The sequence below is a fragment of the Orbicella faveolata genome, unplaced genomic scaffold (assembly GCF_042242905.1).
Source record: "Orbicella faveolata isolate gen_17 unplaced genomic scaffold, um_ofav_v1 contig_1, whole genome shotgun sequence".
Lineage (NCBI taxonomy): Eukaryota > Metazoa > Cnidaria > Anthozoa > Scleractinia > Merulinidae > Orbicella > Orbicella faveolata.
This window is the reverse complement of record NW_028301536.1, coordinates 18418530-18438830: the sequence shown is the minus strand read 5'-3', so window position 1 is coordinate 18438830 and position 20301 is coordinate 18418530. Positions and strand designations below refer to the sequence as shown.

General features: G+C 38.7%; 1 protein-coding gene and 1 pseudogene across 1 annotated transcript; both read left to right on the top strand.

Moving 5' to 3' along the window:
• Window positions 1–235: 235 nt before the first annotated feature.
• LOC110067076 (nucleolar complex protein 3 homolog) lies at window positions 236–17240 on the top strand. Its single transcript, XM_089293453.1, has 19 exons — window positions 236–566; window positions 1590–1762; window positions 2776–2972; window positions 3114–3232; window positions 4373–4415; window positions 4927–5020; window positions 6553–6617; window positions 6867–6992; window positions 8036–8107; window positions 8310–8366; window positions 8727–8885; window positions 9252–9332; window positions 11550–11723; window positions 12190–12253; window positions 12718–12789; window positions 13706–13776; window positions 14515–14625; window positions 16063–16283; window positions 16800–17240. Exons 1-19 carry the CDS (start codon window positions 388–390, stop codon window positions 17032–17034), a joined length of 2313 nt encoding a protein of 770 aa, XP_089149579.1. The 5' UTR covers window positions 236–387; the 3' UTR covers window positions 17035–17240.
• A 141-nt stretch (window positions 17241–17381) lies between these two features.
• On the top strand, window positions 17382–19155 carry LOC149118295 (uncharacterized; annotated as a pseudogene).
• The last annotated feature ends 1146 nt before the right edge of the window (window positions 19156–20301 follow it).

Sequence of the window (20301 nt, the reverse complement as noted above, 5' to 3'; positions counted from 1 at the left end):
GTGAACAAATTTCGGCAGGTAGTTCAAAAAAAATCTAGGTGAAGTGCATATCAAAATGTTAGATCAGAAAATCTTAAAGGGCTTTAAAAAGTCGCTTCTTGTCGGCTCATTTCCAAACGATTTTTATGCCGCTCATACCTGCACAGCACCACCTCCACTCCTCAGGTTATAGTGCAACACGCAACGAGGGACACTCTAAGGAACTATATATGACGCACGGTCGGCGGCATGGTTGTACGCTGGGGTGCACGTGGTGTCATCTAAGGCTCATATCCAAGATGGTGGACGAACTGTTGCACGAACTGAACTGAACGCTTTCTTCCTATTTAGACGGATCAGAATAGACCTTTTTGAAATATACTCTTATGAAGGAGATAGAATATTACAATGGCAAAAGGAAGAGGAAACAAAAAAGGCAAACAGGCGCGCAAAGTTACAGGAAATTCACCTCCAGAGGACGAAGATTATGTGACCATGGAAGACAATGATGCCCTCGATCCCGAAGACTTGGAGTATTTTCAAGATTCTCGAAGGAGTTTTGCTTTTTTGCAACAAGTAACAGCAGAGTAAGTCTTTTTGTAAGAATAACCCATTTGGAAGAGGTACACATTGTTCCAGTGAGAGTGGTTTTGTATTGCGAAGATTGCCGTGTCTCTATGTCCAGCAGCCGGACAGGTTTTTCAAAATACTCCGTGTCCGGCAGTCAAAATTCTTTTTTGAAAATTTCAGTTAATAATGTCAAATCCTTGTTTATATGGCCGAATACTAATTTTGGTGAGCCCGGCACCCGGTATGTCGGTATTTATAACGTAGACTGTTATAAAGTGACCGGCAGTCAAAACGTTTGAATAGCAATCCGGTTAGCCTAAAAAGCACTCTGGTTAGCCTCAAAAGGACACTGGTTAGCCTGAATAGCACTCCAGTTAAAGCCTAAATAGCTCTCCGGTTAGCCTGTTTACGGTTAGCTTTCAATAATACTAAGGGTAACTCTATAAATACTTGAAAAATTCCGAAAATTGCTGGCCGGTTGCCGTGGCACAGTGGTCACAAGTATCGTTTGCTATGCCGGCGACCAGGGTTCGATTCCTCTTGGGGTCGCCTGTCTTAAAGTTCTTTTTACGTTGTTTTACTTCATAAAAAAATTTCACCACCGGGCATGGACACGGAGGACATGAAGTATTCTAAAAAACCTGTTCGGCTGCCAGACATTTAGCCACAGCATTCAAAGATTTGTTGGATGTTGTTTGGATGAATTCAGTTCGAATTCAGTGCAGCTCAGCGTTATTTTTGAGTTAAATTTGACCCTATTTGAATATGTCTAGGCATGTATTACAGGTTAAGCTTATATAATAAGAAATGCCAAGAACATAATCTTAAATTTTTTTTAATCACGTGTACAAGCAGTTCATTTCTGGTATTAGGAGCCTCATTTTGGACTAGAGACTTGCCATGTGAACATAACATTATTTGCTATGCAGCAAAGTGAGAATCTGAGTGTATGAAAGATCATTCAAATTTTTTGATGGCTAATTCTTTTTTTTGTTGTTGTTGTTTGTTTGTTTGTTTTTTTTTTCCAAAAAAAAAAAAAGAGTTTCAAGTACTGGAAAGAAAAGGAAAAGAAAGAACGTAGAGGAAGATGAGGCTGATTATGAGAAGAGACCAAGAACAGCATCAGCAGACCAGGATCACAATGAAAGAGCCCTTCTACCCATTAAGAGTAAAGGCAGCATTATACAAAGAAAAGAGAAGCTACCACTAACAGGTGCTGGTACTTAACAGAAGACATACATACAATTATACCTGAATGTGTGCAAGTTCCTAAAATGTTCTCTGTTTGCAGGCACAGCTGTCCATGCGGGGCTGTAGCCAGAAAAAAAAAACTATGATGGAGATAATGTCCTTGGCTAAATTTTCTTATTAATTTGATATTCATTTGGCTACAGCTCTGCCATGGACATATAGTACATGTGGTCTATAGGTTTGATGGGAGATGAGGGAAAATAGTTAAACTTCCATTAGTTTCTTCACCCTACATGTACATGTACAGTATACTATACATGAACTGTACTTGTTTCTTTTCTCCAAATCAAAATCACATTTTTTTTGAAAATACACCATGTACAACATTTATTCCTACAGTAAGTGTACTATTTTGAAAGTATTTGAAGCTGCCTCTTGGTTGAATTAACATTGATCCTACTAGGGATCTTCATTTCACGTCAAAGGCATGAGATTTATATCTTTGGAGTGAGAGGATTTTTGAAGGTGACACAATCACATCCAAAGACAATTAAAGATGTCTGAAAATATTCTGAAGATTTACAGGGTTTTCTGGTCCCAGTTCCAGGATATGTTTTCCAGACATGGCTTCATACCAAGTACTTTTCTCTTTCAAAATTGGACAGTTAAGGGAAGTTCATACTTTCACTGGCATGGACATTTTGTGTACTAGCTCAAGTTTACATGTATGTGTTTATTCAAAGTGTGTCAGTTAATCATTAAGGATGTAATATATTTATTTTATTAAAATATACAATTCCTCCACTTCATGTTGAATTACAACAGTCTGTAACAATTACAGCAAGAAATGAAGAGGGAAAATCAATCCGTGTTTTCAGTTGGTGTAAGAGACCTTTGCAATGTACCTCAACTCTACTTCTGTCCATTCCTTGATGTCCCTGGGGATTATTGCTTCTGTCAATCAGTCTTATTAGTTAAGCCCATGTCTCCTGCATGTACTACTTGTTGCATGTTAACTGTGTTTTCCTTTTTCAGATACTCCTCTGCTAAGTGAGGAAAGAAATCCAGATGAACAAGTTCCGGAAGAAGCCACCCAAATTTCGGCATCTCCAACCCCTCCACCTGTGTTGAGTATGGTGGAACTTTTCAATCAAAGACGACAGAAGCTCATCCAAAGAAAACTAAAAATTGCTGAGTTATCAAACAGTATTTTAGAAAACCCCGAGGGCAGTGTGAGTAGAGTCATACATACACAATGTATGCATTTGCAGTAAAATAATTAACACAATGTAAATCTTATTTTAAGTGCAAAAGCAAAATTTGGTATTAAATTTTCTAAGTGCTAATGGTAATCATTTAATTTTTTTGAAAAGGTATCTGAGCTTGGGGAGTTATGTTCTCTGTGTGATGAGAGGGATGCAGATGTCAGAATCACCACGAAAAAGCTGGCAATGGTTTCTCTTTTGACTGTGTTTAAGGATATCATACCTGGGTGAGTTACAAAGTAAAATTTGTATCATGGTTCTGATTCTGATCCAATCATGCTTTGTTTCAAGAGTAACACTGAGGCTAGTTGAACAAAAGCCTAATTCAAATTGAAACAGCTACATTTTTTGTACAGTTTCAGTTTGGGTATTGTTTAATATATATAACAGTACACTTCTGTAAGTGGTACCAGGATTTACAGGTACATGTACAGTGGTCAAGAGCTGTGTGTGCATGTAATAGTATATGGTCAATGAGAGTGTTTGCAGACCATGAAATTTTGTGCATGAAAAAAAAAAAGCTGGGACTCGATATGAAGCAGTTTTGAGGAAGCAGTTTTGAGGAAGCAGTTTTTTTTTGTTTTTTTTGAAATAGCAGGATATAGTGATTTTCTGCATCATTCTGGTATAATGGGTAAAAGTTTCCACAATTTGACTATGAGTAGTTTGTCATTTTTCTCAGGGTTAGCCTAGTTGATGCACTGACATTTCCTTGCACAAGGAGATGCATTGCACTTTACCAAAGAAGAAATGATGTTTTCTCTGGCACTACACTTGCACTTATACAAAATGATTTTCATGCAGGCATGCAGGCATGCATGCCCAACCAGTTGACTTAAAACCCGAAAAAAACAAGGGACTACCCATAGACTAAAACCTGTTGAAGAATTTAAGAAAAAAATATAATAATTGTTTTTCAAGCCCTCCAAAATTAATGTACATTTTTATATACAGTTTACCTGTGCATGTTTTAGAACTGATTGAAGTTTCCCTCTAATTGATGGCTGAATTGTAAAGATCAAAGCAACAACATTTTTCAGTGACCTACACTCTTACAGACAATAGAAATAATGTCAGGAAATATCAAAACCTGTGTGCATCTTGATGATGGAAAAATGGAGTTGATCTCTTTGTTGTTCTTCAACTACTGTAGTATTTGTATCAATGGTGATTGTGATATTGCCAATACAAACTGATTAAAATGATGAGAGAATGAAACGATGTACTGCAGTGATCTTGCAATCATAATGTACATCTACAGTAAATATATGAAAAAATGGTAATAATTATTATTAATAGTATTGAGGTAAAGTGACAGTAATGTTGTCTATATTTGTTTATGGTTCTGTTTTGGGGTTTGATTACAGGTATGCAATTCGAGCAACTTCAGCAAAAGAGCAAGGTGTCAAGGTACAGATTTTACATCTAATTTGGGGTACTTGCTCTATTTTTCATCGTCAAATTTGGCTTAAAGTGTGAACTTGTCTTTTCAGTCTAAGAAACAGTGGGCATGCCCATGGGGACATTTGTTTTGTATTTTATGCAAGAAGCAGCATTTTGTTACACAAGTAACAATGCTTTCCTGGTTTATTTTTTGCCCATTACTTACAATGTGATAACCTGCAAGCAGAGGAAGTACATGTACATTACACAAAATGCTTGTATGAAGCGGTTGAAATACATGTAGCTGTGCTTCCAAGTTGGCCTCTATCAAAATGAAATGAGAATTCAACTAGAGTTCAAAGTGTTTTAAAACTGTTTTCAAGTTAACAATTTATTTAGTATTTTAAAAATAAATTTATCTTCAGTAGACATAAAAATGCATTACACTGTACATATCTTTAGTTGATTACTGACTTTTTTGTCTTTTTTCACATTCAGTGTCAGTACTAATTTAACACTGTCTTTCTTATCATTTTAGCTATCCAAAGAAGTTAAGAAACTGAGAGAATACGAAGAAGGGCTATTGAAATACTACCAGCAATACTTACAAATATTGGAAGAAACTGTACAAGGTAAACAACTCTGTTTCTAAGATTTGGAATGGCACGTTTATTTACATGTGAGAATGACAGAGTATATTTCCATGTACATGTGCATGCACAAGTACATACATTATTTAAGACCACCTTCAAATTTTAACCTAATTGTCAGTAAATATCTTTAATAGTATGTAACATTCAACCAACTTATTAACCTATAAAGCATCACATGTAAATATTATTTCTACATATATGCGCATGTACAAAGTAAAAGTGATATTGCAATTTTGTGCTCTGGTAAATTTCATAGCCTGTTTCGTGTACTTCGATCTTGTACATTGTATACTTAATTGACATGATACTAATAAAAGTGATATGCATCATTCTACTATACAGTATATTGCATTATCACACATGCCAAGTCTGTCTTTATTTCTTTGAAAGAATGTGATTAAATACAACCTGAAATATTGAACATTACACCTAATAATTAATTATTTTTATGTGAATGAACATTGTAAACTAACAATGATTTCCTAATCAAAAAATGGTAGATAACATATATACCATCTGGGGCACTTTCACAACTTGTATTATAAACTAACCTGCTAGGGCAGGCACTCTCTGCAACTTAGCCACAAGTCCCCACTACCACAGAGAACCCAGACACTAGTCACACTGAAACAAGAATTTCAGTGGAAAAGCTGAAATACGTGTAATAACCCATAATTACGCAGAGAAGACCGCTGACTGTTGCTAAGACTGGGAACCCAGTAACCGAAGCTGCTGACTGTTCAATGGTAGAATGGACCCAAAAGGGCCACTAAGCACAGGAGTACATACCAAGACATGCCTGGAGACCCCACCTGCTGAAAGATGCTTTAAATGCTAACCACTGAGGCCAACAAAATGTTATAAAACACTTCCAAATGCTAATAAATACTAACAAATGCCAGCAAATGCTAACAAATGCGAACAAAATGCCTCTTGCTCCTCGTAGTTAGTATAGGTAATCATACCGTTTCAAGTTCAATTTGGAATTAATTTGCATGAGTGAGTTTTTCAAAAAGCTGAAATTGCACGAGCTGCTTCGGCGAGTGCAATTTCACCTTTTTGAAAAACTCACAAGTGCAAATTAATTCCAAATTGAACGAGAAAAACAGTATTAATAATATAAACATGACAAAATTTGCGTGGAGGAAGCGCTGGAGGACCTTTCTTGAAGCCATTTTTTCTCATTTGAGAAAACTTTTTTCAAAGTCTCAGCACAAAAGTTTCCTCATCATTTTACGTAATATCATTGGCTTTGAAAATTTCCTATTGTCTTTCAGCCAATCATAATCCAGAATTACAATGTGTAATTTGCACCGGTGTTACACTTTTTGCACTTGTGTTACACTTGAACTGCACTGCTCTCAGCCAATCAGAATCGAGTAATTTTTTCATGTATATTATTAACTATGTTAAATTGTATTTAGCTACACAGTCATATTCCTCAATAAATAAGCTTAGTATTTTTATTACCCAAACTAACTAATGTATTTTTTTTGTTGTTTTCACCTTAGAGTGTGTGAAGCATCAGAAAACAGCTGTTACTAATGGCATGGTAAACAAAAAGACTGCATCTGAGGTAACTGTTGAGAACATTCTTACAAACTTAACACAATTTTCTTTCTTTTCTTTTTTTCTGTTGAAAACTCTCAATTGAGTAGCCCTGAGCTATTAGACATGACGTCCTTTGCATGCTGACAGTCAAGTTGGAAGTATTCAGTGATTGTTAAGTTGAGTATTTATAAATCCAAAGATTGGGTCCAAATGTCATTTTTCTTATTAATTAATAATTAACATAATTATTTTCCAAATGAAATGTCTTTTTCAGAGGGTGATGCTTGCAGCAGTCCAATGTATGTGTGATCTTCTGACATCCTTACCCCATTTCAATTTCCACACGAACCTTATTGCAGTGCTTGTACCTAGAATGAATGATAAATTTCTAGATGGCCAGGTTAGGCAATGAATATTCTTATGCACATGCATAATTTACTGTGTTGCTCATTTTAAGGTACATGTACATGTAATCCTTATTTAATTTAACTTGAGTCAGGGAGAAAAATGCTTTCAAATACCTGCTGAATGAATGTTTTGCAACTACAGTAACAATGCAGCTAGTGAACACACATGCAAAAGAGATCATTTAACTCAGATCACGAGTGTGTATAAAAGAGTTATACATGTACTTGACTAACAAAATTTAGGAGAAAGCTCAGTGTATATTCACCATCTGGGTTTACTCTGGTTTCTTTAGCACAAAAAGCATTTAGGGGTATTGCTACAATGCTGTATATGGGATGTCAGTCACCATACTGTAGGACTGCCTCCCACTCCCAGCATTTTATCAGGGGTACCCTGATAGTTTTCCAGTGCCTACATATGCCCTAGATGGGTAGAGTCACTGTGAGAGTAAAACGACTCTTGTCAGCACCTTAGCCCACACTGCTCAATAAAGAGTCTGATGTGCATAACCATTGAATGGTCTACAACTGTAAGTACTGTGACTGCTCAGTGTAACTGTACAAGTTGTTGGAATGTAATGCAGAGTGATATTTGACTGTATGTTAATATAACATTTTGAAAAAGAAATTGAAATCTGCATCCTAGTTTTAAAAGACAGCGTGGACAGTTAAGACAAAATCTGTAAAAATGTCTATTGTAAGCTATGACAATTTCTTAATTGCTGGGTCAAACCCCCCATTCTATGGTCAAATCGCATTTTATAAGAATATTATCTTAGCCAAAATGTTTAATCACAGCAAAATGTTTAACCACAGAATCTCCACCCTGCCCCTTTGGATTACTACTGTGTGTTTAAACTTCTTGAGATTGTGATTGCTGCAAAACATATGGAAAATAGTGGACTGGCAATTTTAGTTTAATGGTTCGCTGAACTAACTTAGTCGTGTAATAACTAAAATTGTGTAATAAACTACATTACATGTAGTTTGTCATCTGGTGACCTTTTTATTGAACTGCCTTTACTAATGTTTTTAGGTTTCAAAGTTGTGTTGTGATGCTTTCACCACATTGTTTAAACAAGATTCTGTTGGAAGTGTTTCTTTAGAGGTCAGTGCACATATGTTTGGGAATACAATTGCACGAGTGCTCAAGATTACATAAAATATGTTTCATTTTATAATTGTACATTGGATAACTCACTCACAATGTTTTCCTCAGTTAAGTGCTGTGTAAGTCATGACATATGTACATGTATTTACTGTGCCAGATTAATTTTACCAGCTGATGTTGTATTTATTGATCTTGTTAGGCTGTGAAGATTATCAGTAAGTTTGTGAAAAGTAAAGGATTCAGAGTACAACCTTGTGTAAGTAGGAGGCTTTCAAGGTCTAGAAATTTGAGGAATATATTTTGTTGATACTAGAAATGCCATTGTGACTGATTTATAACAACTGCCTCTGACTTAAATTTTACCTTCTGTTACACTGTATGTTATCGTTTTTTATTTCATCCCATTACAACTGTGCAACTTAGAGTCCAAGGTTGTTTATGATGTTATCCACTTGATTCAGTCTAATAACCCCTCTAGGTCTTCTCTGAAAGATTCCAACTGTACCTATGATGTGAGATGTCCCTTATTACTGTAGGTTAGAATGTGATGTGTTGCTTTCCTTATTACTGTTGTAGTATAATTTGTTATGTTGCAACATTTTTTTTTCAAACACAGGTTTTGGAAACATTGGTGTACTTGAGGATTAGTCATGTTGACATACAGTCACTTCAACAACACAATGAGAAGAAATCATCTGTAGAACTGAAGATTGAAAAGAATAAAAATAGAATGGAAAAGAGGCTGAAAGGAAAGATGTCCAAGAAAGAGAAGAAGGTACATTTTTTTATCAGATCTATAATGTGTACTTTATGACCTTTATGATATAATGTCATTCCTTGTCATGTTGAACAATTATCAATATGCAGGCTGCCTTTGCATGAAAATGTTCTCTTCAAGAAATCTCACTTGACATCAACAGCTGGTACAAAATGTTACTAATGAAATGTGTATTGCCTCCTTCTGTCCATTAATGCTGTCATTATCGTAGAGATTCCCACAATAAATATTTTTAAATCCTTGTCAGCTTTATCGAATTCTCACTTCCTTGACGCCGTCAAAGCTATGCATCATTAATGCAACCAAAGGTCTTATTTTCTGGTATTTTATGGTAAACTTCTGTTGTTGAAATTAATGTTTTAGAGAAAAAGGGAAATGAAAAAACTAGAGAAGGAACTTCAAGAAACTGAAGCTGTTGAAAGCCAACAGAAAAGAGCAAAGCTGGTGAGTGTGAAGAGTACAATCACTTCTCTAAAGTCTACTTCAAACCCAAGCTCAGTAAATGCTGGCCTAGAGAACGAACGAACGAACGAACGAACGAACGAACGAACGAACGAACGAACGAACGAACGAACGAACGAACGAACGAACGAACGAACGAACGAACGAACGAACGAACGAACGAACGAACGAACGAACGAACGAACGACTTTATTTAAGTTTCAAAGGCTATATTTAAAGCTTTAGAAAAACTAATTGGGGGACACTATTTGGTGTTACCTTCCAGTCTAACCTTTCATTTGCTAAGCATGTTAAAACTAAACTAAACAAAGCGAATAAATGTCCTTACATAATAAGAGAACTTAGGAAAGAGGGTTACAGCCAAGACAAAATCGATCATCTCTTCAAAGCGATCGTTCTTCCTAAATATTGTATGGTCTCCCTGTTTATGGCGCATACCAAGCGGATTTAAATACAGTACAATGCTTGCTGATTAGATGCTTTAAGAGGTGCTTCTCCTCAAAACTTTATACACCTGTAATATCCTGGAAGTGTACCCTTTGTTGCCCCAAGCCAAAGCATCCTCCCTTACATTAAGATGTTAAGTACCAGTCAGTTACCCAAGATAAACAAAGAACGTTTTAAAAGTAGTTTTTTTGTTTACTAGGCTTAATTTTAAATACAATGTAGCAATATGAGAAATTCTTACTGTAAGCGCGTTATTTAACCCTTTTCAAAATTTATGTAACATTCGATATGTACTGTATATTAGTATGATATCAGAAATTACAGGATATCAAATATATATAAAATGTAAAATGGCTAGAGTTCCCAACCTGTATCTGGGAGGTCATGGGTCCAAGTCTTGTTGGGACTCAGATTTTTCTATGTCCCATGCTAGTGACAAATGAACATTAATTTTCATCTTAATCGTATCTATAACAAAATTCTCGATCGTGATTGGTTCTCCGCGCGCCTATTGGTCACGTAATCGGCGCGCGGTCACGTGGATGTCCAATTACAGGTATCCAATTTGAATTTTTCATAACTGCCTTTGGACACCTGTAATTGGATACCCACGTGATTCGCAGGCCACTTTCGATATATTAAAATTCAGCTTGATGGCGAGGCCAAGAGGACACAAACAAAAGAAATGAATTAACATGTCATTCAATTTCCTTTGTTTGTGTCTTCTGGGCCTCGCTGCCAAGCTGAATTTTAATATATCGAAAACGGTCTATCACGCGCGCTTTAATTGCTTCCTTCACATTGTTTCCTACAGTTTTCAAAACTTTTGAAAAGCGTTACAGACGTTTTCACTCAAAAGAAGTTCTCAAAAGACATTTTTTATTCCGGAATTTGTTATAGATTTGTTATAGAATTTGTACTCCACTGGGTTCAATTACTATTACTTATCAAGGATTTCTTACTTTCCTGCGAAATAAAAGCTTTGAAAATGCAGAATGGTTTTTAACATGCAATCAATTGCCCCAGCAGGGGTATGTTTTTATTAATTTGAAGAAAGTCACACAAACGGTAAAATTAATAACTTCATTTAAAAATGTCGTAGAATTCAAACTTCTTCAGTTACAGAATGTTACTACATAATAACATCGTCAACTAATATAAATTTGTGAGTTAGTTGATAAGAGGGTAGAAATCCCGGCCCAACACCATCTTTAGGCTATGCTACCTCCTGTTTGTCCTGTCTGTCTGACAGATGTTGTACCAGGCAACCTTAAGGTTATTCCCCAGTATTGCATTGCGCATCCCTACTGCGCATAATCTCACGCGTGATTAGCGCGCGCGCATTAAAAAATGGCGGCTTTTTCTTTACAGCTGGACCTCGCCATAGAGGTAAATCGTCATTTTCTCGCAAACGAATATGGTGACCTAACATTTTTTTCTGTTGTTTTGAATTGAGTAATAAATTTCTCTGTGTAAAATAAATATGGACCAATTCTCAGTGTAGAACAAAAAGCAATTGTCGGAAATCGTGACTACAATCATGGTGCTATTATAAGGACTTATATGGGTATAAACAAGGTGCTGTTGCTCCTAAACGAACATGGGGACCCCTCATTTTTATTTGAAAATTTAAGTTCCTATAATATAAACAATCAATAGGCAAAGTTTCACAAAAATCTTAGGGCAGGTTCTATTTCAGTGGAATAACCCTAAGTGTAATGTAAGTTATGTTTTCTCTTTTCCTTCACGCAGCAAACTGAGATCCTCAAGTTTGTGTTTGTGACATATTTTCGAGTTTTGAAGACAGTTGGACACTCTCCATTGTTGTCTCCTGTTCTTGAAGGACTCGCCAAGTTTGCTCACCTGATTAACGTTGACTTCTTCAGTGATCTTATGGCAGCACTTCAAACACTTCTAAACAACAAGGTACACAGTGGATTGGTAGCAAGCAAACAAAAGCAATCATAATCTGATTGGGTGTTCTTAATTACAGTAGAATAGATTTTACCATTTTGTTTTTGCGCTTTCAGATGAGGATTAGTTTCGGTTATTAGAGAGATTAAGCATAACGTTACGTCAAACGGCAAACGGCGAAAATGAAACTTTTGCCGTCTTTCTTCAGCTGTCTGTACAACAGAGTGAAAATATTTGTATTTGCGGTGAATAGTAGAATACGTTTTTGTGTGATTTATTTAAGGATTACGAGAAAAGAATAAAAAATCAGAGATAATCTTTGCCGTTTGCCGTCTGCCGTAAACGTCATGCTTAAACTCTCTATTGAAGATACTAGTACACTGTCTCTCTTATTTGTAGTTTTGTTACCACGACTGAAAGAACTATGAGATGTTTACCTCAACATCTATTTACTTCAACTGTTGCTTTACATTCTTAGGAGCTGACCCTCCGAGAAACTCTCAACTGTGTACTCACAGCATTTAAAATTCTATCTGGTCAAGGTTGGTGACACACTCACTCAATCGTTTTTATGCCCTTGTGCACGTAAGGCCACAGGGCTCAACTCAGTTTGTTCCTTAGCAATTACGGTAAGCAATTTACCGCTATTTTTGTGGGTGATGTATGGATCACGCTTAGGATGCTGAGATACTTACACCGTTTGTTGAGTGGCGAATAATTAGCCTGCATTGCAGCCGGACGTGTCACAACATCCCCGGTAGTTTATACTGTCCGCGACGCAGGCGAAGAATAATAGGCCAATTTCGATATATTAAAATTGTAACTTGGCGCCGAGGTTTAGGGGAATAAAACAAAAGAAACCACACTGAGGTTAAGGGATGAATAAATAATTTCTGTTTTATTTCCCTAAACTGGCGTATTATCAGGATATTTTTGAGCAGTTACCACTAATTTAGATTGACAAATGGACTGTGCACTGACCTTTTTTTATTTTGTGTACAAACAGGTGAAGCACTGAACATTGATCCACGAGGATTCTATAGCATGTTGTATTTATCCCTCCTCCAAGTTCATGCTAGTAAGAGCTCGAGCTGATAGGGTTCTGTGTCTTCGTATATATGTACAGGCAAATTTAGATGGTAGATCTAGATTGATTCATGGGTTAGGCCCTGCCAGAAGTTGGGGGGCGGGAGGTGCGGCGGCCCTCATGGTTAGTGCGCTCATCTCTGGATCGAGTGGTCCGTGTTCCAGCGCTGGCTGGGGACATTGTGTTGTGTTCTTGGACAAGACACTTCACTCTCACAGTACCTCTCTCCACCCAGGTGTATAATTTATGGGTACAGGCGAACTTAATGGTGGGGGCATAGTTAATATAGGGGAATGGTTATGAAACCTGACAAAGTTCTTTGTTGTAAGTTTTTGTTCACTTTTTTAGCCTTGACCATGCACAAAACACAATAGTTGTTTACTCCGTACTGTGGAACTAACCAATAAAAACGTGTTGTTTACGTAATTCATGCATGGTGTATGAGCGCAAAACGAAAGATTGTGCCTGGTCGTGGACCTTCCAACATCAATCTTGGCATCTTTGTTTGCTCCTTTGGTGTTTGCCCGGCTTCATAACCAGTCTCCTCTATTAACTATGGTGAGGGTAACCCTGGGATGGACTAACATCCCATCCAGGGGCGAGAATTAATATCCCTAGTCGCCTCATGCTACAGAAACCGGGATAGGCTCTGGCCTGATGGGCCACTTGGCTTGTATGTAAACTTAACCTAGCTACCTGTTTCTTACTCTAATATAGGCGGGGGGGCGGGTGGGGGGTGGGGAGGTGGTGACATGTTTTTAAACCTTGTTGGTCTTTATGCGATCTTACGAAACCCTTTTCTTTGTGTTGATGTCTTGACCCTCCTCCCTCTGAAACTGGAGATGAGCGTCGATCTGATGGGCTAGTGTTTATTATTGAACTTTATTTACTGTTGTGGTTTTTGAAGGGTGTAGCAGCCAAGATGTTCCTGTCGCATTGCAGTGTCTGGAGGAAATGCTAAAGAAGAGGCGAAAACAGGTAGAAAGATGATTAAGTAGATAAAATAACAAAGCTGTGATCATCTGTGCTCCCTGGAGCAGTGTCTAAGTTTCTATTAAAAACTGCTAAAAGAACGGGATCAATTGAGTTAACCAATTAACGTTATGCAAACGAATCCTCGCCACTCGTGGACCGCAGAGCCACAGCTTTTTAGCGCTCGTTCATTAAATTTTGAAAGAAAATTGAATACTGGTCACATGTTGCCTGGATGATAGAACGTTGCGTTGACGGTCTGCCACGTGAACTTCTGCATTTAACGAAGTGTTTTCAGTAAGTTTTTACTTTCCTCGACAGCGAGGAGCACTGCCTGTGTAGCTAAGACATCATATCAAAAAAAAAAACTCTTCCTACACACTGGCTTTTTTTTTATAATACTCGTTAATTAGATCGCGAACTTAGGATGTCTGTTAGTTGATCATTTTAAACGATTAACGATTAAAGCCTCGCTTCAACTTTCAAGGACGATGAAAACCGTGAGGGACAAGTGTGTTTCAGTACAACAGTGCTACTGTTCAAACCTTGGACTACCTTGCGAAATAAGCAAATTTGTAGGCTACTTTTCCCATTTGCTGGTCATTCTTCCGCTCTTGCCGTGGCGGTGCCAAGGTAGCCAATCAGATTGAGAGTATTTTGATATCAGGTAGCATGATTGTGCTTAGAGGAAATAGCCGCAGGCCACCTCTTTCACTGACTATAATTGTTTGTGATGTTTCACAGGTTCCTGTTCAAAGAGTGGCAGGTTTTGTCAAACGCCTTTGTACTGTGAGCTTACAGTCACAAGCAAACAGTGCACTGGCTTATCTAGCTTATGTGAAGTCATTTTTACAGGTAAATAACCCAACCTACCTAACGAGTATTTTGACCATTTAGCATTGAGAATGCTTGTATGAACCACTATCCACCCACTTAATTTTTGCCTTTTTTTCGCATCGAATGGTCGGAAGTTTGCCCGTTATTTAGGAGACTATCATCACATTTGAACATTTTGAGCATTAAGCATTGAGAATGCTTGTTTCTCAAAGTAATCAATAATTCATCAAGTTAAAACAAAGAAAATCACAATCGTGAAGGAGGTTTGGATACCCGGTCTTAATTAGCATAGATTTTGACGATTTTGCTTCTCCGTTTACTCCTTGGTTTTGGTTTCGATTGAAAAGATATATCAAACACTCGAGACAGTGTTTCATCGGCTATCCAAGCACCTCGAATTTCGTCAAAAATACTCCGCTGCGCGTCGTATTTTCAACTCTCTTCTCGGTGTTTGGATATCCCGATGAAACACTGTTTCTCGTGTTTGATATATTACATGAACCAGTATCGACCCACTTAGTTTTTCTCTCTTTTTTCGCATCGAATGGTTGGAAGTTTGCCCGTTGTTTAGGAGACTATAATATGCAAACCATTTTTTTATATAATCTCACATTTGAAAACGTTCGGGAATTCGTATCCTCTTCGCTCTCGACTCATGGAGATTGATGTGAGGTAGTTTCAGGCATGCTCAGAATAAACCAGTTTCCTGGTTGCGATTATGATCTGCCCAGTGTCCTGCCTATTGTGGTATATTTTTTATCGTGATTAGACTTAACATGTTCAGGCCTAGTGTAAACACAGAAGGAGGATGTCATTTTGTAATAGGCCCTTTGCACGATCCGGTCACATGGTATGGAATTAATTATGCTGGGACGCAGTGGGACTTTGAAAACAAAGGAAAGTCGGGCTGGATTGGTACGAGTTCCTTTGTTTTGGAAGTCCCACTGTGTAACTTGCGTTCTAGCATAGTTAATTCTGTACCATGTGACCGGATCGTGCAAAGGGCCTATTGAAGTGCGCTTCCATTCTTAAATTAACTCTTGAGAAGCTTCCAATTTGTTTTGTTCAGTTGCGAAATATTAATAAACAAAAGTTAGCATTTATAAAAAGCCTGGACACTTACAAGCACTCTGGATATATGACGTTATGGTTCCCGGCTGCTTCTCAAAACCGTAGCCATTAAGAATCAACTGATAAAGAGTGGTTATAATGACTCATCAAAAGCTAAGTCTTTCTTAGAAAAAGTGCTGGAAATTGTAGCCAGCCACCATAATCATCTCCCGATTATCTTGGTCATTCTTGCATGACCACACTTCCCACACTTCTACACGATCACGCACGCACGCACGCACGGCCACACTTCCTGGATAGTGCCCTTTTGAAGAAAAGAAAAAAAGCTCTTTCTACACACTGCCCTTCACTTTTCAACTACTTAACTAACTTGTTTGTCTCCAGTCTCACACGAAAGTGCAGGCCCTACTTGACAGCGATAGCCTGGGCACTGGAGTGTTCAGACCTGACGTCAATGACCCGGAGCTCAGTAATGCTGATAGCTCGACAGCTTGGGAATTGGCTCTGCTGGGGACTGGGCACTTCCACCCTGCTGTTCGGTTAGTTGCTCACCATGTTGCTGAAGGAGCACCGAGTAAAGGCCAGTTGTCTTCCGTGATGAGAATGTGAGTATATTTCATGAAAAAAAAGGTGGATTCATCCGATCAACGCGTTCAGTATTTACAAGTGTCAAGTACATAGGTTTACAAGTGTCAAGTGCATCAGTTCTTAGCAAAGTTACATGCAAAGTTGCGTAGTTTTATCCAAATCAGTATTAGCATTTCGTTAAAAATTGCCTAGGTTTCTTCAATCAGCATTCGACATTTACGAGCGTCAGTTTGGAGCAACCCTACATATTACAGAGGTCATTGCTCCTAAAATACCTACATTTAGTATACGGCTGGCTCCGTAAGCGGGCTAGATGAACCAAATCCTGCGCTGTGACTGGCCACCCTGGGATTATGCACTGTGTCCCACACACAAAAAAATTTTCTCTGAAGTCAGGCAGGTTCTTCAGTCAAAGTCCACATAATGAATCCTTTATTGACCAAGCTTGTTCGGTCAAAAAAGAACTTGGCTAATATGCAGCTATCTTGACCTCATTTTTGGTCAATAACACATATGTATTGTGCTTTCATCAGGTCACCTGGGGAATTTTGGGAAACGTATGACTCTTCAGAAATGAGACTAAATCCGGACTTGATCGAGAATGCAGTAAACAGGAAAGAAGTGAACTTTAAAAAGATAAAACAAATGGACAAGGGAGAATGGAAAAGCTTTGATATGGTATCAGAAGTGAAAGCTGCCTTGGACTTTACTGAAAATAGCAGCAGGGGAGAAGAATTTTATTTTCCAATACGTTCTTTGAAAACGTAGTGACAGGATTTTCTCCCAGATGTCATAAGAAGAGAACGCATTCACCAGCCGGCTAGATAAACTGGAATTTCTTTACCTGTGAATACTCTGAAAGGGAATAATGGGAATTAAGGAGAATGTGTCCTCCTCATAAGTCTTGGAAACGTGGATATCAACACTAGTCACTCTCGATCTCGTTGTAATAAATTTTGATGTTCACAGCTAAATCACTCCCCATGTCTCGAATACGTCTCATTCACTGATTACAAATGCAAAAGAAAGTCCTTACTCTCGATAAAGATTGCTAAGGAAATACGGTTGACGTCATTGCTTACATCATCACGAGTATCAAATTTAACGCTAAACAATTGTCACGCTCTAAATATTTCTGACACAAGATCGTTAAGAACAACATGCATGGACTGTTGAAAACGAATTTCAGTTTTTCGCCTTAAGCAATTATATTACCGGATACAGCTTCGATCGATTCGCGTAACAAAATTAGACACCGGAGTGTCATATTCATGTCACGTTCACAGTCACGCTGCACGCTCACTTTTGTTTCGCGTTCTTCCCCACGGATTTTCGAGGAAAGGAGAAACTACTAGCAGTCTACGTAAGACTGGAGTAAAATTTGATACAAGAAAGTTCAGTGAGATATTAAGATCACACAACTCTGGTTATGTTCTTACAACGTCCTTGGGCGAACCTCACTTGAGCACGGGCGGCCTGGGGCAAAGCATAATAGCCTTTGGAGTTTTCGTTTTCAATCTGCTCATTTAATTCGCGTAGCTAGCCTGCAAGGCCATGGGAAAATTTACCGCTGGTGTACATGTACTGCTCCTCGTTGTGGTTGGACATTTATTGCAACAAGTGATCGGAGAACACCCGTGTAGTACGACTGGTAAAAATGGCATTGATACGTGTGTGTGTAACATTATGGACACTTGCGACGAAAGCGGAAACGCGTGAGCTAACTGGGATAGCTACTTGCCAGAAAACGTAGAACAGTTTGGGCTTGTCGAAGGAGTTCGAAACCTGGCGTATCTCTGTGAACGCGGTGCAGTCGCTATTCTGTATGACTACAATAGCAGAATTCCACTCTATGCCGCCACCAAGGTAACTGGTGATCAGTTATCCGACGACTCAATAGGTCGACCGCCAGCAAAGTTTCGCAAAGTTGAACCACGAAACCAACTTGACAATTACTTTCAACAAAAAGACGTCGATTACAAGAACTCTAATAATCGAGAACTTTGCTTCAAAACAAACACGAATGACTTTATTGACGATGAATGGTTGCGCCTGAGCGGAAATTCGAACGCTCCGCCGATTTCTAACCCCGGAACGGTTTGTCCCAGAGGATCCGCTTGGCTCAAAACAACTATGCATAAGGGACACTTAATTGCGTCGCAGGATGGAAGAGCGGTCCGTGCGAGAATGGTAGCAACGTTCACTTACACCAACGCTGTCCCTCAGTTTGGACTTTTCAATATGGGTGCATGGAAAACTAGTGAGATGAAGCTCATTCGATGGGGTCAAGACTACTGCGCTCTACAGGGAGCACAGCATGTTGAAATGTTTATCATTGTAGGCGCGATCCCGTCGACAAACTTGGGCCAACAGAAAACACGCTATTTTGGCAAGGAAGGGTTCAGTGACTAAAAACACGCAGCTAATTACCCGGTGAATGTACCCAGATATATGTGGACCGCTGCCTGCTGTAAGTACGACTTAAATGGAGTCTGGAAACACCACAGCACAGCCTTCTACAGGCAAAACCATCCGGGAAACGAGCCATGTAATCTGCTGGACGTAGCCTCGTTGTCAATATTGTTGCGCAGCTGGGCACAGCAGGGAAACACGATCAATCTGTTTCCTCACACTCCTCAGTGTGAAGACACGAATAATTATCTCCCTTTGCCATGACGGTAGCTAGCTTCTGCGGCTTTCGCAGTAGGAAAAGACTGAACAAAATATTTGAATTCTGTAGTCGTGGTACATGGTATACGTGTCGGTTTAGAGGTTTTCTCTTATATGTAAATGAGAAAGCGAGCTAGATAATATCAAAAACCTTGAGTACGCTGTTTTAGAAATGTAATTGTGTCTGTTTCGTAAGTCGAATACATGTAATGTATGTGCGCTGTGTTGTGTTATCAACTGAGTATGTTTGCCGCTCCAGTCTCTGCAAGGTTAATCGATTACAAAACAAACTATGCTTCCCTCTAGCTCCCTTCTTTTGCTTTATTGTGCTACGCTCTCGTGAAGGGGATTTGGAGGGCAACGTGATAAAGCACTCCACTCTATACGATCTTGGTGCTGTGTTTCTGTTGTGGCTTTTGGTAGGTGGTAACGCAAATGTCATCATCACTAAAAACAGTTCCGTTACTCTCTTCCTTCCTTTCTTAGAATGATCCAGTTCAGTATAGTAGGCGTAAACAGGATGTTCCTTAGCGTCTGGGGTATAGAGCGTGAAGCCAACGTTGCTTGTTCTTACGAACAGCAACAGTGCCCCCCCTCCTCAGCCAGTGTCCAACTAGCAAACTCATTTATACACAGTGTCGAAGTGAGTGAGTTTCCTCACACAACGTTGAGGGCCCTTGTTTATTGACGTGGCATATGTGGAAGATGAGGGACATCCTTGTGACGTTATTACCGAAATTAAACCTGCTTTCCCTTGGCGTACATTAGCTTGGGGGTCATGTCACGCGAAACAACACTTTGGAATTAGTGCATTTTATTCCGGCGGGCAGATTGAAATCCCCGATTTATTTTCAAAACATGCATGGACACTTGACTTTTACTCCACATTTCTTCTTTTTTGTGGCGGTTGTTGACCTAAGTGCTGTGAAACGAGCTCCTCAACGTGTATTCTTCCGTCTTTTCTAAGAATTTTTCTGACAAACAGGAATGTTTCTTTAACCTTAAATATCTCCGGACTAGGAGAGACAAAGGAAGAAATGTAAAGCAAAGATTTGCACTGTTACAGTTAAATTTCCTTTTCAAAGAAATCACTGTTGAGCTCTAATGGACCGCATGAAAGACTATACCTAGTGGCACATTGAGTGTCTCTGAACTTATGCAATAGAGAACTTTTTTCCTGTTTACATAGCCACACGACGGGTGGGAGGGGGGGGGGGGGGCGGGATTCGGAGAATTCGAGATAGTTATGCAATCCCGAGAGACGCAGTCGAGGATTTGTAGAACTTTCGAGAATTCTCCCAATCCCCCAAATGTTTAGATGAGGTTATGTAAACTAGGAAAAACTACTCTATTGCAGCTCGAGGG